At 40.3% G+C, this 24787-nt stretch overlaps 1 protein-coding gene across 2 annotated transcripts in view; it reads left to right on the top strand.

Moving 5' to 3' along the window:
* The window catches only part of KIAA1958 (KIAA1958 ortholog), a 180800-nt gene extending 157381 nt beyond the window's left edge, over positions 1–23419 (top strand). For both annotated transcript variants that reach the window (XM_012461840.3, XM_012461841.3), the window contains one exon: positions 12100–23419. In XM_012461840.3, the coding sequence (XP_012317263.1) occupies positions 12100–12906 (807 nt within the window). In that variant the 3' untranslated portion in view covers positions 12907–23419. The remainder of the gene's footprint in view (positions 1–12099) is intronic.
* Positions 23420–24787: the final 1368 nt, after the last annotated feature.

The following is a 24787-nucleotide window of genomic DNA, read 5'->3' as shown; positions in this document are numbered from 1 at the left end:
GGGCATGGCATATACTGATAACATTATTAAAAAAGGGAAGATGAACTGATGAATTCTTGATTAAGGAGAGGACCTGAAAGGGTCCTAAAGAGGTTCTAGGTAGGTAGCATACCCAGCTCCTGGCAGAGTCATATGATAATACTCTTTTAAGGGAAACATCCAAAATGTAGGTGCTCAGGTTTTGTGCAGAGTCAGAGCAAACTAAATTTGTGCTCATTAAATAAATAAATAAATAAATCAGCAGCTGCTTAAAGTAATAAACTACAATGCATGAGGATGAATAAAACAATGAACAACAGATTTAGACACAAAGGCCTATAGATAACAGATTATAGACTATATGTGAAATTATTATAAAAATAAAAACATATAGAGATAAGCAACAATATACTAATCAAAATAAGCAGATTTAAAAACAAATTGAAATTTCCATTTCTGGCCAGAATTACCCTCCTAGAAAACTGTACATAATATATGAAACAAGTCTTTTTAGACAGAACAGGGTGCACAGAATGTGATCCCTAAGACACAGGACACAAGTGAGAGGAGTTCTGCCATCTCTCAGGATTTCTGCCTGGAGGCAGTTTCTGAACTGCAATGAAGCAAGGGGAATGTGTACAGAGCTTGGCAATCTCACTGATTTGTGATTACTGAGATCACAGTTTGGAGAGGCTGAGGATACAAGTTCACTAGAAAGAAATTTTAGTGCTCATTGAGAAAAAAATGACAAAATTCAGAATTCAGCATTGTAAATTTCACAATTTCTAGCATCCAATCAACTATTACTAGACATGGGAATTAGACTCATACATGGGAGAAAAATCAGTTAAATCTTTCACTTTATCCAGTTTGGAGAGCCAGATTTACCCTCATTCCTGAACAACCATAAAACAGATTAAAGATACAAAACAATGTTTTTCAAGGCACTGTATAATAGGCTAAGGACGGTGACCTCCGAGAGATAGGAAGCAAACAAGACAATACCTATGACTCCTCTAGCTTGCCACCTTGAGAGAATTAAAAATAGGTTCATGGTGCAGGGAGGGAGAATCCAGTCAGAGCCCAGAAGACTTGCTGAGTTGAGGAAAGAGATCTGAAGATAATCTCCCTCAAATACTCAGCTGAATACTGATCAACATATGTGTGTGAGGAAGCTATCTGAGGCTGACAAAGAACTGTCTGAAGGGATTAGAGGGAACAGTACTTGGCATTCACACAGAATTGGAAACAGTACCTGTACCTACCAGCCAAATTAGAAAAACCTCAGGATTCATGGGGCAGAGTACTCAGAAAGGTCTTGCATCAGATGTGGGGAATAATTAGCCCTAGACAGAGCACTGCTCCAATCCCACCCAGGAAATCTTCAAAATCCTTTGATCCAAAATGAGGATCTCACAGAGATTCAAAAGGATCAAAGCATTTTCAAGTAACTTAATCATGTCCCAGAACAAAGCTTAAGAATATGTATAATAATATAAAAAATCTGGAACACAAGAAATAAAATTCACAATGTCTAGCACCTAAACAAAAATTATCAGACATGCCATGCCGCAAGAAAATACATCCCTTAAAGGATGAATCCATCAAAATCAGGCCAGAACTAACTAGATTATATAACTAGAAGACAAGGACATTAAAATAGTTATTGTAGCTATATTTGATAATTTCACAAATTTAAGTAGAGACATGGAAAATATAAAAAAGACCCAAAATGAACCTCTAGATATAAAACTGTAATGTGTGATGAAAAACAAACTGCTTAGGCATATTTTACTTAGAGAAGAAAACATATGAACTTGAATATATAACAATAGTAACTATGTAAAATGAAACAGAAAGAAAAGAGAATTTTTTTAATTTTGAGACAGAGCCTTGCTCTGTCACCCAGGCTGAAATGCAGTGGTCCAGTCATAGCTTATTGCAGCCTCAACCTCCTGGGCTCAAGTGGTCCTTCCACCTCAGCCTCCTGAGTAGCTGGGACCACAGGCATGAGCCACCACACCTGGCTAATTTATTTTTTGTACAGATTATGTATCTCTGTGTTGCCCAGACTGATCTCAAACTCCTGGGCTCAAGCTATTCTCCTGCCTTGGCCTCCCAAAGTGCTGGGATTACAGACACGAGCCACCATACCCAGCCTGAGAATTTTTAAAAATAATCAGAGCATTACTGACATGTGGGACAATTTCAGGCAGCCTAATGTACATGTAATTGGAATCCCTGAACAAAAGGAGAAAAGGGGGAGGAGGAAGTAATCAAATTGCTTAAAATCAATGATAAAGAGAAAAAAAGCAGCCAGATAAACAAGACCTATTATATACAAAGGAACAAAGATAAGGTCAACAACAGGTTTCTCATCAGAAACAATGAAAATGAAAAGACAATGGGGCAATTTCTTTAAAGAAAAATACTTTCACTATCCTCAGCAAAAACAGCTTTAAAAACTGAAGATCAAATAAAGACTTTCTGAGCAAAAATGAAGGAATTTATCATCAGCAGATTTACACTTAGAAAAATGTTAAAGGAAGTCCTTCAGCCAGAAGGAAAATGATACTATGTGGAAATACGTATCTAAACAAAGGGATGAAATTACTGGAAATGATAGCTACATGAGTAAATATGTAAGTTTTTAAAATTTTTAAATTTTCTTTCAAAGATCACTGACTTTTTAAATGAAAACTGTAACAAGATAAAATGGAATAATAAAATTATTAAATTGATACAGAGAAAAGAAAAAAAACCTCATTAGAAACTGTACAAACCAGAAGACAATAGAATAATATCTTTAAAGAGCTAAAGGAAAAAACTGTCAACATAGAATTTTATATTCAGAGAAAATAAAAATAAAGGTGAAATAAAAACCTTTACATAAGTACCAAAGCTGAAATAATTCATCACCAAAAAAAGTACACAACAATATGCATTAAAATAAGCTCTTCAGACAGAAGCAAAAGTATACCATATAGAAACAAGGATCTTACAAAGGAATAGAAAGTACTTGACTGGCATATAAAATTTATTTTTCTCATAACAATGTATTGCGAGGTTTATATGTTACATATGGAGGAAAAAAGGCATTGTATCAATAGCAAAAAGGATAAGTGGAAGAACGAAAGTGTAGTGTTGTAAAGTTCCAGCAATGTATTCAGAGTGGTTAGTATTTGAAGGTAGACTGATACATGTATAATGCAAATCTTAGAACAAGACTGAAAATATAAAACAAAGAGATAGAGTGAATAATCCTAATGTGGAAATAGAAGTGGAATTGTAAAAAAAAAAAATTTTCAATCAGAAATAAGAGGAAAACAGGAACAAAGAACTGATGGAATAAATAAAAAACAAATGGCAAGATATGGTAGATGTAAACCCAGCTGTCCTGATAATTATGTCTACCAATGAAAAGAGAGATATTGTCAGACTGGAGTTTTTAAAAAAAGCAAGGACCAACTATGTGCTATTCACATCTGAATTTAAATACAAAGACTCAACAAAGGTTAAAAGTAAGGTGTTGGGAGAAAGATATACTATACAAGCGTTAATCATAAGAAACCTGAAGTAGCTGTTAATATCAAACAAAGTAGAATTCCACAGAAGGAATTTTAACAGGAAGAAAGAAATTTTGTAATGATAAAAACAATTCATCAAGGAGACATGAAGATCATGTGTGTACACTTAGAGCATAAAAGCACATGAAGCAAAAGATGATAAAACTTAAAGGAAAAATTGCAAATACACAGTTGGAGATTTCAGTACTTCTCCCTTGGTAATTTATAGAACAAGTAGACTGAAAATCAGTAGGGATAAGGACTTAACGCTATCAAACTGACTTAACCTAATTGACATGTATGTAGCACTCCAACCAAGTGCAGAATACAATTCTTTCCAAATGCCATGGAATAGTCACCAAACTAGACCAATATGGTGGGTCATAAAACAAGTCTCAATTAATTTCATTAAGAGGGTTGAAGTCATATAGAGTATATTCGCTGTCCACAATAAAATTAAATTATAATTTTCGTTTGTTTGTTTTTGGAGACAGAGTCTCGCTCTGTTCCTCAGGCTGGAGTGCAGTGGTGCAATCTTGGCTCACTGCAACCTCTGCCTTCCAAGTTCAAGCAATTCTCATGCCTCACACTTCCGAGAAGCTGGGATTACAGACGTCTGCCACCATGCCCAGCTAATTTTTTGTATATTTAGTAGAGACTGGGTTTCGCCATGTTGGCCAGGCTGGTCTTGGACTCCTAACCTCAGGTGATCCTCTCACCTCGGACTGCCAAGGTGCTGGGATTACAGGTGTGAGCCACCGTGCCTGACCTAATTAAATTATAGATTAATTACATATGGCTAACTAGAATGTTCCCAGTACTTGGAAGTTAGCATATTACTAATAACCAAAGAACCAAGAAGAAATCACAAAGGAAGTTATAAAATGTCTTGAACTGAATGAAAATTAAATCACCGTTTATCAGAATTTGTAAGATGTAGCTAAACTAATGTCTAGAGAAAAAAAAATTGGCTTTAAATGCTTATCAAGGAAGGTCTAAAATCAATAAATGTGAAACAAAAAGAACTTGAAGAAATAAAAAATATTCTCAAGTAATTCTCCCGCCTCAGCCTCCTGAGTAGCTGGGACTACAAGCGTGCGCCACCATGCCTGGCTAATTTTTTAATTTTTTTCTAGAGGCAGGGTCTCACTATGTTGCCCAGACTGGTTTCAAACTCCTGGGCTCAAGCGATCTGCCTGTCTTGGCCTCCCAAAGTGCTGGGGTTACAGGCATGAACCACCGCACGCAGCCAAGTTTTTAAATTTTATTCTTTCCCACTTGGTATCATCAGCCCCATGACCAGTCTCTGACTTCTCTTTGGTCATTTTTACATCAAGGAAGCCAATTTTATCATCCATAGCGAATCTTGACACGGTGAATCAATTCGAGTGGTTACTAAAGGAAAATGGTTTCTTGCAATGTCTTTATAATCCCTTGAAGACCTTAGTAACCTGGGGGAATAATCACCAATCAAAACTGAGTCAGAGAAGACTAAGGAGGCAAACAATATGGGCCAGAATGAACTGTTTCTTGCGTGCAAACAGTATTAGTGTTGTGACTTGACATTTCTCTGGGAATCGCTTTTGCTGTGATTTTACTTTGAAACTTGCAGTGTTCTGTGGAAATTAAGAAGAATGTTCTGTATCCTAAGTCAGTTTGGTTCTCCTGACACTAGGTTAATTCGTTGGTTTAACCCATTGGTTTTTTGTTTTTGTTTTTTGAGACAGGGTCTCACTCTGTCACCCAGGCAGGAGTGCAGTGATGTGATCTTGCTCACTGCAACCTCTACCTCCAGGGTTCAAGTGATTCACCTTTCTCAGCTTTCTGAGTAGCTGGGACTACAGGTCTGCACCAGTGTGCCTGGGTAATTTTTACTTTTTTTTTTTTTTTTTTTTTTGAGACGGAGTTACGCTCTTGTTACCCAGGCTGGAGTGCAATGGCGTGATTTCAGCTCACCGCAACCTCCGCCTCCTGGGTTCAGGCAATTCTCCTGCCTCAGCCTCCTGAGTAGCTGGGATTACAGGCACGCGCCACCGTGTCCAGCTGATTTTCTGTATTTTTAGTAGAGACGGGGTTTCACCATGTTGACCAGGATGGTCTCGATCTCTTGAGCTCGTGATCCACCCACCTCGGCCTCCCAAAGTGCTGGGATTACAGGCATGAGCCACCGCGCCCGGCCCAATTTTTACATTTTTTGTAGAGACGAGGTTTCACCGTGTTTCCCAGACTGGTCTCAAACACAGCTCAAGCAATCTGCCCACTTTAGTCTCCCAAAGTGCTAGGATTACAGGCATGAGCCACCGTGCCCAGCCTAACCCATGGTTACATAGTGACAATCATATATTTTGGGACTTCTGGTATGTGTTAAAGATCCAGTCATAAATGAAATGTAGTTCTTGTCTTCAGGGAGCTTTCAGTTCACTTCAAGAGATAGACATAAACTAGATAAGAGAATGTACCACATGGAAAGGACCATAATAAAAATTTAAATTAAGCGCCATGGGATCCCATATGAGACAGTAACTTTGCTTAGGTTATATAGAAAGTAGAATTTGAGCTAATTTTGGAAGAATGAATAGAGATTTTCCAAATAGAGAAGGTTAGTAGAAAAAAGCATTCTCAGGAGAGGAAGTGGCGTTGAAAAGGCCTTATGGTTTTTAGTTATGGCAAAAAGTTCAATGAAGCAGGAAAGTAGAGTACAAAGAGAACAGAAGATGAGGTTACAGAAATAGAGTGTGTACCAGTTACCTACTGCTCTGTAACAAAACCACCCAAAAATATAGGGATCTAAAGCAACAACCATTTTATTTGTCTATGATTTGATGAGTGAGCATTTTGGACTGAACTCAGCCTAGTACCTCCCCTGCTGGTCTCACCTAGGGTTCTTATGGGTACAGTCACTTTCTTGTTAGATGGGAAACAACTTGTCCCCATATCCCCATAGTCTAACTGGACCTCCTGATGTGGCAACACCATGCACTAAGCCAGTAAGAACCTGTAAGACAGAAGCAGGCGGGGCACAGTCACACCTGTAATCCCAGCACTTTGGGAGATAGAGGCAGGCGGATCATTTGAGGTCAGGAATTTAAGACTAGCCTGACCAACTTGGTGAAACCCCCATCTCTACTAAAAGTACAAAAATTAGCTGGACGTGGTGGTGTGTGCCTGTAGTCCCAGCTACTCAGGAGGGTGAGGCAGGAGAATCCCTTGAACCCGGGAGGTGGATGCTACGGCGGGCTGTGATCATGCCACTGCCCTCCAGTCTGGGTGACAGAGTGAGACTGTCTTGAAAAAAAAAAATACAAAACAGCAAAAGCAGAACCCCTTGAAGCCTGGGAATTCACACATTGTCACTTCCGCCATATTCTGCTGGTTAAAATAAGTCACGTGGCTAGCCCAGATTCAAGGGGTGGAAAAATGGGTTTTACTTGATAGGAGAAGCAGCAATGTCATGTTGCCAAAGGGAATGTGTACAGGGAGGGGAATCGTAACTGTCTTCACATACTGTGGGAGCAGATTGTGAAGACTTGAATACAAAGTAAACAGTTTGAAATTTATCCCAAGGGTGCAGGAAACTATCAAAGATTTGTTTTTTGGTTTTTGTTTAAAGCACTAACATAAAAAATAAGATTTTCTACTCAGCACCCCTTCTTCAGGAACCCTTCCTCTTTCTTCTATAATCCTTCCTCTTCTATAATTCTACGTGGTTATTGCAGAAGCCATCACATTAGGAGAATGGATAGAGTGGACTACCTTTTGGCAAGTTGTTTGGATTAGGGCCAATCCGAATCCTTCTTTGGGGTGTTTTTCTCCTGAAAATGAGAGTTGGTCTCTTGCTAAACGTGAAGCTTTAAGATGTAAATTTTGGGGAGTGGTAGGTAGCTGTGCTTGCAGCTATATGAAAAAAAAAAGCCACTGCACAAAGAAGCAGAGATGACAGATAATGAGAGTCCTGATGGCCTTAGAGTCCACTCCTTCTGATAGCCCTCTGCCTCAGCTTCAAGTTTGGTCTGTCTCTTGCAACCAAAGGAGTCTCAACTACTATAAAGGGAGCTTACCACCTACAAGTAGGGAGTTGCAAGTGACAACATAAAAATCCAAAGTCAGCTGAGTTTTAGTGCAATAGTTATTGGGAAGTTATTTTAACTGATTATCGCTGGTATCTAAGAAAGCTGTTGTTTTTTTTGTTTTGTTGAGATGGAATTTCACTCTTGTTGCTCAGGCTGGAGTGCAATGGTGCGATCTCGGCTCACCGCAACCTCCACCTCCTGGGTCGAAGCGATTCTCCTGCCTCAGCCTCCTGAGTAGCTGGGATTACAGGCATGCACCACCACACCCAGCTAAGTTTATATTTTTAGTAGAGACAGGGTTTCTCCACATTGGTCAGGCTGGTCTCCAACTCCCTACCTCAGGTGATCCACCTGCCTCGGCCTCCCAAGGTGCTGGGATTACTTTCTGAGCCACTGTGCCCGGGCCAGAAAGCTGTTTTTCTTATAGTTGGCGTACAGCTAACCTACTCTGATAACTTTTGAGGTGAATCTCTTGGGGTTTCCTGGACCAACAACCAGATTATCAGAAAGCAATTATACTTCGTCTTTTTCCTTTCCCAAATACATACATACATATATATGTGTATATATGACTTCTTTTTTTTGTCTTGCCTGGTTAGTTAGAACCTCCAGAACAGTATTATACAATAGCAGTGATATTCAGTAAGCTCTTCCTGTTCCTGACTTTATAAGAAAGATTTGAATGTTTTCATTGTGGGTATAGTTTTTCTAGTTCTTGCCTGTAAATTACTCTTCATCATAGTCAGAGGATCTTTTTCTTCCTATCTAAATTTGAATTCGAATTTTTAAAAATTTGTAATGGATATCACATTTTTTTCAAATATTTTTTAAGTATTTGTAAGTTCATATTACTTTTTGCCTTAATGTGTGAATGTCAGTTCTATTAAAATATTCATTAAGTTGGAATCGTTTTGTGTTCACTTCAAGAGTCAGACACTTCCCATGATGCTCACAGAATAGGTTTGATGCCTTTCTCTGTCTTCCCATAATTCCTTGAATGTATTATCATTAATCCATTCGTCCAACGAAAACTCATGACACTCTCTATTAAACAAAAAGAGAGTGAATCATTTTTACATTCTACAATAATCCCCCCTTGTTTTGATGCAGTATTAGGGTACTGCAGTCCTAAATTTAACTTGATAACACAGGTGTAACCAAACCCAGGTGCAGCTGCTCACCACTTGCAAAGCCAGTAACAAAAATGAGATGCAGTTAAAGGAAAGTGACTTTATTCCAGCACTAGCAGTGGGGAAATGACAGTGCCTTGAAGAAACCATTTTAAACTTTGGCTGGAGAGAGGGGCTTTAAAAGGGAACTTGGAATGGGAGGCATGCGGAGTGCTGCTGGGCACAAGGGCTCTGTGTCTTGTTCCAGTGGATATCTTGAGTTGTGGTCCACCTGGAGCATGGTGGCCTCATCTCAACAGAAGCTGGGTTGTTGACGAATGGCCTTGAGGTAATCTCTGGAATTTTTCAACTGGGTCTCCAGGCCTGGTTTGTCTCCAGATTAGCCCTGGAACTTCTAAGTAAGTGCATAGTTAGATAAGTGTGCCTGGTATAAGTTGAATAAGTACACAGTTAGATAAATGTGCATGGTGTAAGGGAGTGTCTGGTGGGAGAGGAGGGAAACAAAGGGTCTTGAGGTACCTTTCAAGGCTACATTCTGAGGCTCAGAAGGAAAGGAAAACAAAACTTTACAATGTATTTTAGCCAGGCTTGGTGGCTCATGCTTATAATCCCAGTACTTTGGGAGGCCAAGGCGGGCGGATCACTTGAGGTCAGGAGTTTGAGACCAGCCTGGCCAACATGGTGAAACCCTGTCTCTACTGAAAAATATAAAAACTAGCGGGGCATGGTGGCACACACCTGTAGTCCCAGCTACTCAGAGGGCTGAGGCAGGAGAATCACTTGAACCTAGGAAGTGAGGCTGCAGTGAACTGAGATCGTGCCACTGCACTCCAGCCTGGGCAACTGAATGAGACTCTGTCTCAAAAAAAAAAATGCATTTCAAGGCTGGGATACTTGGTTACACAGGCAGTCTTTGTTTTGAGAGGTACCATATGAACTGGAACCTGTGCATATCAGAGCCATGCCCTTGCTTTGCGTGGTACTGATGTGCACACGTTCTATTTAACCCAATAACATGCAAAATGAAAATTTGCTTGTATTTTACTTGGGGAAGTTATACTTTGGGTTTTAATGTAATATTGGTCAGATTTGGGTTCAAAAAAAATGAAGAGCCTTTCTGTCTTTTTCCTATGGTCTGGAAACTGTTTAAATGAAAAAGAAAAGCTGAACTGATTCCATAAAGCCATCATTTTAGGAACAATATACGTGTTTGACAATCATTTCACACTCTTTGGGGCTATTCAGATCTTTTATCTTTTATTGAACCCAGTAATTATATTTTGCTAGACAATTGTTCAGGCTATCTTAAGTTTTCAGATTAATATGTATAAGTATGTGATGTCCTTTCATATTCTTTACTCTCTTCATTTTCTGTAGTTTTAGCCTTTCTTACTCCTAATATGGTTTAAGTGTAAACATTTCCTTTCCTCCTTTCTCACTCTCTTTATAAAGCCAGACCTGCTAGAAGTTTGTTGGCTTTGTAGGTCTTTTCAAAGATTACTTTTTTATCTGTCCCAATTTATTTCTTTTCTAGTCCATTAATTAATTTATTTTTATTGATTCACTCTACTTTTTTTTTTTTTGAGATGGAATCTTGCTCTGTTGCCCAGGCTGGAGTGCAGTGGCATGATCTCGGCTCACTCCAACCTCTGCCTTGCGGGTTCAAGCAATTCTTCTGCCTCAGCCTCCCGAGTAGCTGGGACTGGACTAGAGGTGTGCACCACCATGCCTGGCTAATTTTTGTATTTTTTTAGTAGAAATAGGGTTTCGCCATGTTGACTAGGCTGGTCTCGAACTCCTGACCTCAAGTGATCCACCCACGTTGGCCTCCCAAAGTGCTGGGATTACAGGCATGAGCCACCGGGCCCAACCCCACTCTACAATTTTTGAGTTTAGTTTACATGTTTTAACTTTTTGAGTTGAATAATTAGTTTGCTTATTTTCAATAAAGTGTTCTAACAATGTCATTCAAGACTATGATGTATATTTATTATGTATTTTTAGCAACATCTCATACATTTTGATGTATAATGTTTTCAGTTTAGTTAATTTTTAATCTATAATTCAGCTTTTATTTCCTCCTTAATTAAGGGCTATTAGAAGAATGAATGTTACCTGTCCAGTTTCTACTCAATAAAAAAATTTTATTGGCAGTTTCTAATTGTCCTAGAATATGTATTCAGCTTGAATAGACCATGAACAAGGTCTGGTTTGCCTTTGTAGTTCCATCTTGAAAATAAAACTTTCTTAGTAGCCAAGCTTCCTTACCATCTCCAAATAAGGAGCTCGTTCTGTCAGGATAGTCATTAACTTTTTCTTATCTTTTTTTTTGAGATAGAGTTTTGGTCTTGTCGCCCAGGCTGGAGTGCAATGGTGCAATCTCGGCTCGCTGTGACCTCCGCCTCCCCGGCTTAAGCAATTCTCCTGCCTCAGCCTCCCAAGTAGCTGGGACTACAGGCACACACAACCACGCCCAGCTAGTTGTGTATTTTTAGTAGAGACAGGGTTTCACCATGTTGGCCAGGCTGGTCTTGAACGCCCGACCTCAGGTGATCCGCCCACCTCGGCCTCTCTAAGTGTTGGGATTATAGGCATGCGCCACCATGCCCAGCCTTTTCATATCTTTTAAACAAACAACTGATATTGAAAACCTGTGGCTCATTAAGCCAGATATTTCAGGACCTACTCAGATAAATTCAAGTGAAAAATCAAGGAGCATTAACTTGCCGTGCAAAATGGATATATCAGACGTCTTTCCCTACAGCACCATGTCTAGTAACCAAATGGAGTCTGTGCAGATATCAAGGAAATTAACGATGAAGTTATTCAGAGTTTGTTTAATTCAGGAATCCTTCAGAGAGTCTGGTTGAATTTTATTAAACGAGAGGGAAGCAACTGATTTGCAAACAAAGAAAACCAAGGGCCTTCCAAGAGGAATAGTCAAAGTTACAAACAGCGAATAATAATAAGTGTATACACACACACACACACACACACACACATATGTACTTGGAGACTTGGAGACACATGTATATATGTGTATTGGGGTGGGTGTTCATTAGTATTTACAGACCCTTTCATGGTCCTCTGCTTTAAGCATTACAACCTTGGAGAAGGTATTGATTATGATGTTCTAGTTTGCAGATTGGAATACTGAGGTTGAAAAAGATTAGGTGGAGCCAAGTATGGAACCTAGATCTTCCAGCTTGAAATTCACTGTTGTTTCCACTATGTCGTGCTAAGGGGTCACAAAACGTGTTGTCCACAACACAGCCCCTGGCGAGGATTAGAAGGAAGGAGGGGTCTGGCTGTGTGAGTGTCAAGTGTGTAACCTCCGTGTTTGTCTCATTTGAGATCCCTGCAGTGAAGTTGAACGAACTGCTCGAGAACTTTTATGTCACCGTTAAGAAGAGCGACGGCTCGGACTTCCTGGCCACCTCGCTCCATGCCATTCGCCGAGGCCTGGACCGCATCCTGAAGAACGCAGGTGTGGGCTTTTCCATCACCAGCAGCACTTTCAGCTCCTCCACCAAGAAACTCAAGGAGAAGCTGTGGGTGCTGAGTAAGGCAGGCATGTCGGGCGCCCGTTCTCGCAACATTGTCTACTTCTCACTTTCTGACGAGGAGGAGATGTGGCAGGCAGGGTGTCTGGGGGATGACAGCCCTATTACCCTCCTGTCCACAGTGGTCAAGTACAACAGCCAGTACCTGAACATGCGGACGCTGCAGGAACATGCGGATCTGATGTACGGCGACATCGAGCTGCTCAAAGACCCCCAAAACCAGCCCTACTTTGCCCGGACCGACAGCGTCAAGCGGGAGAGCCGGAGTGGCTCCACCAGAGTGTGTCATGGGAAAATCTACCATGAGCATTCCCGGGGACACAAACAGTGCCCTTACTGCCTCCTCTACAAGTACATGTACATCCACCGGCCGCCCACCCAAATGGAGGCCAAGTCCCCCTTCTACCTGACTGCCAGGAAGGAGGCCACAGACATGGGCAGCGTGTGGTATGAGGAGCAGAGGATGGGGCTGCGCTCTCTTCGGGGAATTGTCCCAAACTTAGCCAAGAAGGTCAAGCTGGAAAACTGCGAGAACTTCACCTTCGTCTCGTTCACTCAGGTCTCCCGGAGGCTTGGCTCCCACAGCTGCTGCCAGTGAGCGCTCCCTGGGGCCCGGCCACTGCCCTGTCACCTGCTCAGTGGGCGCTCCCTCACGTGACCAGGTGTGGAGCAGCCGGAGCTCCACAGAGGCAGAGGCTGACCAGGTGTGACTCCAGGTCCGGTGGCTCTCCCTTTGACTTGGGGTTTGCTTTTTAAAATGAAAGTAGATGAGTCTAAATCATGCACATGTTTTATCCAAATGTGTATCAACTTTGTTAGCTTTTAGAATCTAACACAGTGTATAATTGCTACATACAAGAGTGAGGAAATTCATTTTCTCTAGTGCCTTTCTAGCACAGGTTTTCTCAAAAAAAAAAAAAAAAAAAAAAAAACAAGGAAACTGTTAAGTAGTTATTAAAAAAAAAAAATCCCAGTAGCCCAGTAGCTTTAGAATGTTAGGAAGACTGTACACTTTGTTGAATTACACTCACAATTAGGTAACAGAGAGAGGCAGACACGTTCCCTAGTTCCAGAAGACGGATTGCGCTTGACGCTGCTGTTTTTGTTGGTGGATAACGTGGTTCTGGAGGGCAGGCAGCCTCATGTTGGGGAAGATCCTCAAGCAACAGTTGGTCATCTGACAGGGACGCAGGGGCCAATCCACAGCTCCCAGCAGCGGGAGGAACCCCATCTCGGCTGTCAAAGGAGAGAATTTTATGATAAAAGAGTCACACACCTGAGGGGTGTCTGTGAGAACAAGGCTTCTAGCGAACTAGTCAGTTTGTACCGTGAGGGAATTTCTAGTAGTGAAAGAAAAGGGCTTGGAAAAGCCAATCTGTGATCAAAATGTGAAAACCTCCTGAAGCAGAAGTGCCTATGTTTTATTTCTCAGCACCATGTGAGAGCTCTTTTGATTTGAACGTTTTTTGAGGTTTCTATCTGTTCTTCATGTCATCCCTTTATTCCGTCAGCATATAGCACTGGATCTATAAAACAACTACAGGTAATTTTTAGTCTTAGCCAAGGAAATCTAACCAAGCAAGCTGCAAAAAACACAGATCCCCCAAATTTCTTGAGCTTTGGAATATTTTTGTCAGTGTATGACTTTTCAGCCACAGTAGATGTCATCATTTTAGGTTGGCACCAATGCTTGGGACACGATGATTTAGGCATGCCCCCAGGTAAGCAAACCCGGCATTAATGATGTAGCTACAAAATTAGCACGTCATGGTAGATAATGCAGTTTGAAACCATTTCACTCAGGTAAAATGCAACCTGACCACATTCTTTAAAAATCAGCAGAATTTTCTAATAACTACCCCTGAGTGCAACATGTGAAAAAGGAGCTCAAAGAGTGCTAATTAATAATAACAATAATTTCTAGGGACCCTGACTTCGTATTGAGAAAAATCTCCTGTAACTTTATTCCATTATGCTCCTATATATGCTTTCTAATCCCAAATTAAAATTCCAATACAAATTCATTTTGTAGAAGTCTTCAAATCAGTCCCCTTTCTTTTAAAAAACATTATTGTAGTATTTATTTTAATTAATTGGTTTCTTTAAAAATCTTATATTAGTTATTGAAATAGGTAATACTTCCTTTACCAGAGAAGACTCAACCAATGATGCCTTAAGATTTAATGTTATTCTCTTTTTAGTCACTGTGCATTTCTAAGTTTGTTTACTAGTTGACCTTTCCTGAATAGAGATTAATTTTGGCATTTCTCCATCTGTATGTAACTAACAGGTCATATTTAATCATCAGGGTATAACTTGATATCATATAATGTTCTGGTGTGGTTTCCTGTAGTAATCTTAGGGTTTTGATTTAAAAGAAATAAACAAAACATTAGGCACAATTTCCTTTAGTTTGCTAAACACCCAAAGGATATTTTGTTCTGTCAGTTCTGCACTTAAACTGAAATACAACCCATGTGAACTATTGGGCAAAGCCTGCAGCCTGATTAAATAAAACCTCCATTTTTATTTGATTAGATTCAAGAAGAACTTGCCATTAGGAATCACTGGGATCTTTTCAGAAGTAGCAATAACTACTCCAGAGGTTGTAATCTTTCTGTTGGTAGTGGCTTTTCATCAGCTAAATAATCATCTCTGCCTCAAATTTGTTGCCTATCACCTAGTTGATGTACCACAAAAACCCTGGGTTCTGAAGTGAATTATTATGATAAAAATCAGGAGGGTGGATCTTCAGTGGCATCTGATGGAATGAAAGAACTGTGTCTGAGCAGCCTAAAAGCTATTTATGACATGCCACCTTGGGGAACAAGAGTGAGGAAGAAAACACAGTCATCAAATGCTAGCATGTGCCACGCATTGTACTAGGTACTTTCTCTATTATGCACTTATGTATGTGTGTGTATGTCTGCGTATACACATATATACATAAGTATACATACACACACACACACACACACACACGAAATATGTGGTTAAGCCTGGTAAGCCTGCTAAAATGGCGAAGCAGCTGGGCATGGTGGCTCATACCTGTAATCTTAGCACTTTGGGAGGCTGAGGTGGGTGGATCACTTGAGGTCAGGAGTTCGAGACCAGCTTGACCAACATGGGGAAACTCTGTCTCTACTAAAAATACAAAAATTAGCCGGGCATGGTGGCAGGCACCTGTAATCCTAGCTACTTGGAAGACTGAGGCGGGAGAATTGCTTGAACCCGAGAGGTGGAGGTTGCAGTCAGCCAAGATCACACCACTGTACTCCAGCCTGGGCAACAAAGCTAGACTCCGTCTCAAAAAAATAAAAATAAATAAAATGGCAAAGCCCCTGTCCATGTGTTTGGCCATAGCTGTCCTCTGAGGTCTCAAGGGGGCCAGAGTAGCAGCCCTAGTTGGTATCTAAGGTACTTGTTCTGGCTTCCAGTCAGCTCTAAACCTTACCTTCTGGGGACTCCATGATTTTCTGCTCTTGGCCTAATGCAATAGAAAGGAGAAATCCCTAGAGAAAGAAGTGGGGAGGTAAAGAGCATTTTCTCCACTTACCTTTGGGTTTTTTGTGCTCCCAAGTAGAAAGAAATATCAAGAATTCACAAGTTTATTTAAGTGCAAGTTGCCCCTGGGCTCTGTGTCAAGGCGGGTGGTACTGTAGGTGTGAAAGGACCCATGGAGTGTCCTTCGGGTGAGCTGTTGTCCACAGCACCTTTCACACCTGCTCTAAAGTGAGCCCTGCTTTCTGGCTATCGCTACCCCAGAATCTAAGCAGACTTCCCATTGGAAGCTTACTCTGGCACAGAAGCTAGGATGTCACCTTAAAGGGTATGATTCAATTGAATATAAAGAGTTTAATGCAGTCCCAGGCACATCATAAGCACGCAATAAATGTTAGCTAGCTTAGTTACAACTTTTGGTAATAATTAATATTGTTTAACTAATTCGCATTACACCACTTACTTCTTCCATTATGGAGATTCTGTCTCCCTTAAACTGTTAAACTTGAAGAAGAAACCAAACCTGATGATCTGGTCAAGTTAACACATTTTCACCCATGAATTCTACCTCCAACACAACCAAGCTCTGATACCTCAGATATAAGCAAAAACAGTGAAGGAAGAACAGAAAAGCCTTATGGGGCTTTATGAGAAGGTTTTTCCATTGTTTAAAACATGTGTTTGCAAAAAGGAATTTTACGGACGTACCTAACCAAAGCTGTGAAAGAAGGGTCTCCTTGGTCATGTGGCATTTTCCAGCTTTCCTTGGATTTTATGCTGCATTAGTTCGCCCTGGCTGATAAATGGTGTTTGAAGAAATGTAAAATGTGGATACTTTGATTTTTCTTTTAATTCGACCTTATTAAAAGCATCAAGCACTATATGCCACACTCAGCATTTTCATAGACATAGTGATTAGGACAATCTGGACAAAGTAATACTCTTGTAGAAGTGGAAGCATCTTGCTGTACTCAAAAGATAACTAGACTCGGAGCTACGTCAGTCCCCCTTGGGCAAGTGCCAGTATCACTTTCCTTAGCTATAAAGTGGCATCGGTGGGATGGATCATCTCCACGGTGAACCATGTTACACTTCCGCAGTTCCTCAAGGTCATATAGTTAGGAAGTGGCAGAGCTAGGATGCAAAATTCCTAATTCCTGAAGGAATTCCTGATTCCCGAAGATAGTTAATCTCCTAATTTCGTGCTACTCACTATATTGGGATGCCTTCTTTAGGAATAAGACTTTCTTTAATTTTCAAATTCCACAACTTCTAAAATTATTTCACTATCTCGAAGCAGCAGAATATTGATCATTTTTCTCAGTTTAGGCTAACACAGTCCACACCACTACCACTTAAATAAACAGAATGCTTAAATATTATCCTTATCAAACATCCATCTCTTTGTTGCTTTCATGAGATGTGGATTGCTAAAAGCTTTTGAGCTAGTAACCAGTTACCTTTAGGCATCAGTGAATGCAAACAGTGAAGACCTCAAAAAAGAGTTACCTCATTTTCTCTACATGATCTCCACTGTAGTCTAAGATAAGGCCCATACATAGTTAAAAGCTGTTAACAGCTCTGAACAGAAATATGTATTAGAAGTTTCAAACTTGTATGTATTTTTGAATGCTTTTGTTTTTGGAGTGAATTTTTAATACTCTGTGAAAAGAAAAACATTCCATCATGTAGGCAGTGTTCGTAAGTAAAAATCTTTGTTGCATTTTCCTATATAAATGAATCACCCTTATTAAAACAGTAGGAGGGAGGGATTAGTAGTGACCGACGACTGCACTCCCTTTCTAAGAGAAGAGACCATGGGGTATGATAACTAAATGAACATCTCTGGAAATTTTTCCATCTGACATGTGTATTCTGACATCACAGGATTTCCCAAGACTTCTTGGAGGAAGGCTGCCCATCCTTCAGGCAAAGTTTACCCATTGTTATTTTGATTCTGAATATTTCTAGTTCATTACAGTCCAAAAAATCTACAGAATTTTCCCATGTTTAGTGGTTGACCAGAATCCGATTGTTGTGCTCAGTTAAAGTACTTTATTATTTAGCTAATACAGCTAATATGCGAGTTAATTATTTCAGGAAATACATAATAAGACCCAAAAAAATCACTGGATAATATATAGATATATTTTAGTTCCATTATTATTAATAGCAATTAAATAACTCTTTCTCCCCCCATTGAGATGAGAATAGGCTCCTGGATACTTGATGGTCAGTATAACCAATTTGATTAATTTGCATTTAACTCTGGTTGTTACATCTACTGATTTGTTCAAATATAAATTTCTAGAAGGCTCAGGTTTGACTAACACTGTGTTAAGTGCTTTCTTGCAGCCACCATATATTCTCATGTAATTTTTACAATAGCTCTACAGAAGGTATGACTAATTATTTCCATTTTACTCAATGAGAATCTAGGCTCAGAGAAGTTAAACTTCCCAAAATCTCCCCGATAAGTTGGAGAAGTTAAGTTTGTAAGTTGGAGAATGCAGGTTTTCTAACTCCAAATCTAGGGCTCAGTCCACAAGACAAAACTGCCTCCTGAAGGCCATGGAAGTCCTTTAACTTTAAAAAAAATTAAACACGGTTTCTGTTTGGCAAATATTTCATTTCTCAATCCATACTGTGTCACACCCTCTATGGACTCTCTTACTAAATGATTGGTCACTTGGGAATTTAATCGTTTCTGGAAAGCCTGGCGGTTCCCCAGCATTTTCTGCCTACTGAGAACCTTCCATGTTTATCCAATTTATATTACCTGTCATCTACCTTAAAGGGCAGATGGTCATGTGAATTTATTCTAATAAAAGCCAGTTAGTTTACAAGCTGCACCTGTTTTGACATTGGACTCACTGCTTAAAAAGTAAAAGAGTTCCTAACTTATGCCACAATTACATGCTCAGGTTTTTTACTTTTGCTATTTAATTTTGGTCAGAGGATTTTTATAATCTGTAGGCTACAGTGCTGTCATAGAAAAATATACTTTTTTAATTTTTGAGATGGAGTCTCACTCTGTTGCCCAGGCTGGAGTACAGTGGTGCAATATCTGCTTATTGCAATCTCTGCCTCCTGGGTTCAAGCAATCCTCCCACCTCAGCCTCCCAAATAGCTGACATTACAAGCATGTACCACCACATCTGGCTAATGTTTGTATGTTTAGTGGAGACAGGGTTTTGCCACGTTGGCCAGGCTGTTCTCGAACTCCTGACCTCAGTGATCCACTTGCCTCGGCCTCTCAAAGTGGAAAAACATACTTATCTACTCATTTGTTTTCTGTTCTTTTTTTTTTTTTAAATCAGAGCATATTTATTTATTTTCTCTTTTGAGACTTAGAAAGCAATAGGTTATCGGAAACTCTGAGATCATCTAGTCAAATTCTTCCAGTTTATCAATAAAGAAATTTAAGGCCAGAGATATTAAAGGGCCCATCCAAGGTCAGCGAACAATAAGTAACAGATTCAGGACTAGAGAATTGGTCTAGAACTCTCTCCTCCATATCATAGCCGGAAGATTTAGATTTTTAAAAATTAATAGAACTGTATCTGGCGAAATGACATTCGCCTCACAGAAGACCCTAGTGAACTTCTTGTACCTTCCCAGAAAAACCCAGAAGAAGGCCAAATCTCAATTCTAGAATCTAGAAAGAATTGACGTAATTTAGGAGGCATGTGGAGGTAGCTTGGGGCAAAAGTTTCCAAGTTGTAGGTCAGTCCTTGGCTTACCTCATGCAACAGAGACCCTGTAAAATTCAAAACGTGAAAGCTGTTAGGTACTCCTCCCCAGTCCCGTCTGTCACCTCACTCAGAGTCAGAGCTCCTAACCCAAGAAATACTAGCTAATGCTCTTAACCCGTGTTATACCGGGAAGATAAAAAGTTCTATACCCATCCTCTCTTCTTTCTCCCCACCTCACTTCCTCTTCATTCAGTCCCAGATAAATCTTAGAGCTAAAAACATGAGTAGAAAGCAGAGAAGGGCTATTAGACCTATGGTGCATCCCGAGAATAAAGCCCGTTAGATGAAGGTAGAAACAATAAATACCTGAGTAGCGGAACATGCAAATACTATGATTTTTTTAATGTATGATGTTGGTTCAGAGATCAGAAAACCAGGCAATAGGAAGGAAAGGGATGCTGCTTCAATAGAAAAGTGGTGAACTAGAAATTGGACTTGGAAATATGTTCATCAGCTTACCATTGACCTGGGATTTAACTGAAAAAGGGATTCAACAAACATTTATGTGAACAGGGTCTGGGAAGAAAGGACCACATCTGAAGGATGAGTATAGAGAAAAAAGTAAAATGAGGCATATAAAAAAGTGGACAGGCCGGGCGTGGTGTTTTATGCCTGTAATTCAAGAAGCAGGCAGATCACCTGAGGTTAGGAGTTCGAGACCAGCCTGACCAACATGGTGAAACCCTGTATCTACTAAATACACAAAAATTAGCCAGGTGTTTTGGCACATGCCTGTAATTCCAGCTACTTGGGAGGCTGAGGCAAGAGAATTACTTGAACCTGGGAGGTGGAGGTTGCAGTGAGCCAAGATCGTACCACCGTACTCCCAACATGGGCAACACAGTGACATTCGGTCTCAAAAAAAAAAAAAAAAAAAAAAAAAAGTGAACAGCTTGCAGAACACTCTTAAAAATAAAAGTGATCTACTGCAGAAAAGATTTTAGGATTCTATTTGCCATAATTGAAAAAACGGAAAAATTGCTTCTATGCAGCAATATTAAGCTATTTAAGATGGGAATGGGTTAAGAGAAAAAGGCAATAGAATACAATGAAAATGAAGATCGAAGGATTTCAAGAAAGCTAAAAACACATTAGCAGATTAAAATCCACATTGAAAGCAACAAAAAACAATACTACAGGTGGTGACTCACCCCTGTAATCCCAGCACTTTTGGAGGCCGAGGCGGGCGGATCATCAAGTCAGGAGATCGAGACCATCCTAGCCAATGTGATGAAACCCCGTCTCTACTCAAAATACAAAAATTAGCTGGGTATGGTGGCGTGTGCCTGTAATCCCAGCTACTCGGGAAGCTGAGGTGGGAAAATTGCTTGAACCAGGGAGTCGGAGGTTACAGTTAGCCAAGATCGTGCCATTGCACTCCAGCCTGGTGACAGAGTGAGACTCCATCTCAAAAAAAAAAAAAAAATGTGAAAGACTTGAGATTTTCCTTCTGTTTTATCAAAGGAACAAATGAAAGTAGACAAAGAAGGGACTTGGAAGACAGGACAGTAGCTGGCAATCCCAGAATGTGCTTTTCTGATGGAAAGACTACATTGAGAAAAGTATTATCAGAATATAAAATGAAATATTTCCTGAACAGAATAAAAATTTGTGTATACAGATTTGTATTCCAGGCCAAAAAAAAAAAAGCAAAAGAGACCAGCACTTAAGTACCTCTTGGGAAAAATGTTAAATTACCGTGGATAGAGAATGAAAAATCCTGCAAGCATCCGGTCAAAAAGTTAAAAAAGTAACAAATTGGCCAGGCATGGTGGCTCATGCTTGTAATCCCTGCAGTTTGGGAGGCCAGATCACCCGAGGTCAGGAGTTTGAGACCAGTCTGCCCAACATGGTGAAACCCTGTCTCTACTAAAAATGCAAAAATTCGCCAGTGTTGGGGCAGGAGCCTGTAATCCCAGCTACTCAAGAAGCTGAGGCAGGAGAATTGCTTGGACCCAGAAGGCAGAGGTGCAGTGAGCCGAGCTCGCGCCACTATACTCCAGCCTGGGCAACAGAGTGAGACTCCGTCTCAAAAAAAAAAAGAGTAACAAATCGCCTGTAAGGAAACCAAAGAGCATCTGGCTTCAGACTTCTCCCCAAATGCCAGGAAACAATAGGGAATTGTGAGGGGGAAAAGTTGTGACTTTAGAATTTTATACATATTTCATAAGATATAGAATTTTTAGTTATGATAACCATCCAGGAAATATATGAGCTATGTAATTACAAAGATAATAAGTTGTACAGCAGCCTACAAAGTTTGATTTAAATAAAGCAATGTTTGCTTAGTATCATAATTTCATTGGACTATTAAATACCGGGACATTATCCACTAGAGGAAGGGTATGTATGCTTTTAAATAGTTAATATGGCTAGAAGCTACATATCTAAAAGCACCCACAGTTCTCATATGAATGGGCTAGATTAATACAAGAAGGTGTAATCATTGCCATACCACAGCATCATGCTTCTTCAATTTTATTACTGAAATGATGCATGATCATTATGGTATAGATAGAAAATTCAGGTATGTCTTTTACAAATAAAATATAAATTGCTCTCGATTCCCCCCCCCCCAACATTTAAAGCACTCTATCCTGAAAGAGTCCCTTGCTTCCAAGTGAGAAAAGCCAAGGCGTCCCCACCACTTGGGGTCTGATAGCCCAGACTAGAGCTTGTTGATTGAAGGCCACGTGCTTCTCCATGCTCCTCAAACGCAGAACTAAAAACAGGTACAAAATCAGAAACTCGCAGAATATACTGTGTGTTTCAAAAAGCAATCAGGAAAACAACAAAACTTGTTTTAGAATACAAATGCAAGAAAAGTTCAATTTCAACAGCAGAAAGATGGCCTGAGGCAGTGAGGTGCTTTCCTTAGCTGCACTTGAAGTTTTATGGAACACTGTTTAAATTCAGATATTAAGGGAATGACGCAGTTTTCAAAATCCGAATTACTTCTGGAGTCTACAATGTCAGTGTTAGAACTAAAGCTGGGTTGTTTTGTTTTTTTCATTTCCTTGCAATGGAAGGCCTTGAAAACACACCGGAGTGTAGAGTATCGTCAGCTCCGATGCTCAGCTCCTTCCTGGCAATAACAGAGCGGTTTTATCTGTGCCCCAAGTTGTTTTGCCAATTGAAACTCTAAATTTTCAATGACACCAGCACGTAAGCTTTAAATTTAGCTGTAGAATAGGCAATGGATTGCTTTATATTTCCTTAGTTTTTCATTCTGAAACAGAGCAAAACCTCTTCCCAAAGAGATGGAGAGAACTTCCGGGTAGATTCCAAGTGTAGCCTGTCCCAGGGTCCTCTTGCTCAGCTGTAACTGACAAAAGTCTGTTCAATTTAACTATTTAGATAAGAAGCGCAATGCTTTTATTTAAAATTTCACTATTTTCTATGCGGCTGTATTTTCCAAATAATAGCAACAAAACTGTCCTAATGTTTTCGCTGCTCTGTAATTTTGTTTTAACATACAGGATACCCATGATTGCTTAACACTGGAGACATCATTGTGAGCGATGTAGGAATGGTCAGTAACGTGAATGATGTTACTGTACCATCTCCAGCTTTTTCTTTCTTCCCTGTGCATACATCCCTGTGGATGTGGGGGCACATGAGTGGGAAAGCGGGTGTCGCTCCTATTTTCTGTCCTAGACTGTCAGCAGTGGAAGGGATTTTCTTGTTCATCCAGTCCAGCCCTCTAGTTGATAGTCCAGTAGTCTGTTAACAATTTGTAAGGGTCTGGGTTATTCTTTTAAAAGTTGTTACCGTCGTCGTTTGGGTTCACTTATGTATATGCAGCTTGACTGTTCAACCCAGATTTTTGAACAATAAAAAAATTTAATGTATACTTTGCCCATTTTCTTAACTTAGTTATTTTAACTTAATCAGCAGCGTGTCTGGTGTCTGAAGAGTTTTTTTAGTGTCGCATTTCTGGAGGTAATGTTTGTCTTTGTAGTTTGCGATGTTAGGGTTAGGAGAATTCCACCGCCATATTCTGTGCCTCTGAGCCAATCCTCTGGGTGGAGTAGTTGTTCCAGCTTAGATTTGCCTCACTGGGGAGGCTTGAGGTCTCATTTGGGATGATATCCCGGTGACTGAATATTGACCATTGTGTACATGCTAATTAACATTTTTCTGCTCTTTAAATGATTATGTATGGCTTTTGGAGACTACATTTAATTCGCAAACTTTTAGCATAGAAATTTGCTGTTCTGTATATAGAGCAGTTAAAAGTAATTTCTAAGAAACAAGTTTCTGAAAAATACTTCCTTTTTTTTTGAGATGCAGTTTCGCTCTTGTTGTCCAGGCTGGATGGAGTGCAATGGCGCAATCTCAGCTCACTGCAACCTCCGCCTCCAGGGTTCAAGCGATTCTCCTGCCTTAGCTCCCAAGTAGCTGGGACTACAGGTACCTGCCACCACGTCCAGCTAATTTTTGTATTTTTAGTAGAGACGGGGTTTCACCATGTTGGCCAGGCTGGTCTCGAACTCTTGACCTCAAGTGATCTGCCCACCTCGGCCTCCCAAAGTAAGAAGTCCACTTTTTAAAACTCTTGTACTCAATGTCTTTAAAGAGAGTTTATTTTTTTGAGGTATATTCTACATTACTTAACCTTTTTCTTCAAAATAATCCCGAGGAGTAGAGTACAAGGAGGCACAGAGGGAGTACAAATTGGCCTTGAGCAGATACTTGTTAAATCATCTGTGATGAGTGAGGGTTCATTACCCTCTTCCCTGTTCTATCCTATATGTTTAAAATTTTCCATTAAGGAAAATGTAAAAAAAACAACAAAAAACAAAAAGCTCCTGCACTAGAGATCCCACAAGCCTCCTCCTCAGTCTCGCAGAACCACAGAATCTTCTAGCAGAAAGGAGAGACCTGAGAAGATAAGATTTTCCAGGTGAGCGCGCTGGGTGGTGGCAGTGATGATAAGAGCCAGTGGAGTTGAAGCCGTTGCTTTGAACTTGGCCTCGTTTGTACCTACCACACGACGGAGCCTGGGAACACATTTTGCTTAATGCAGACCGTAAGCAGATTTGTGGAAGTATTGGGGTTGATCCCAGCAGCCCTAAGAGAACTGTAGTTATGACGTCTAGACTGAGATGGGATCCAGTCACACTGTGAAGTTGGCAAACTGAGCCAGGAGGTCCAAGGGCCTGGAATGCCACATGGCCTTCTCCGCCTCAGGGACAAACACTCCTGGGGAGCACTAGTGGG

This window comes from Aotus nancymaae, unplaced genomic scaffold (genome assembly GCF_030222135.1).
Source record: "Aotus nancymaae isolate 86718 unplaced genomic scaffold, 86718_ANA_hifiasm-v0.15.2.pri h1tg000003l, whole genome shotgun sequence".
Classification (NCBI taxonomy): Eukaryota; Metazoa; Chordata; class Mammalia; order Primates; family Aotidae; genus Aotus; species Aotus nancymaae.
The sequence above is the reverse complement of the archived record's forward strand: the minus strand, read 5'-3'. Positions and strand labels throughout refer to the sequence as shown.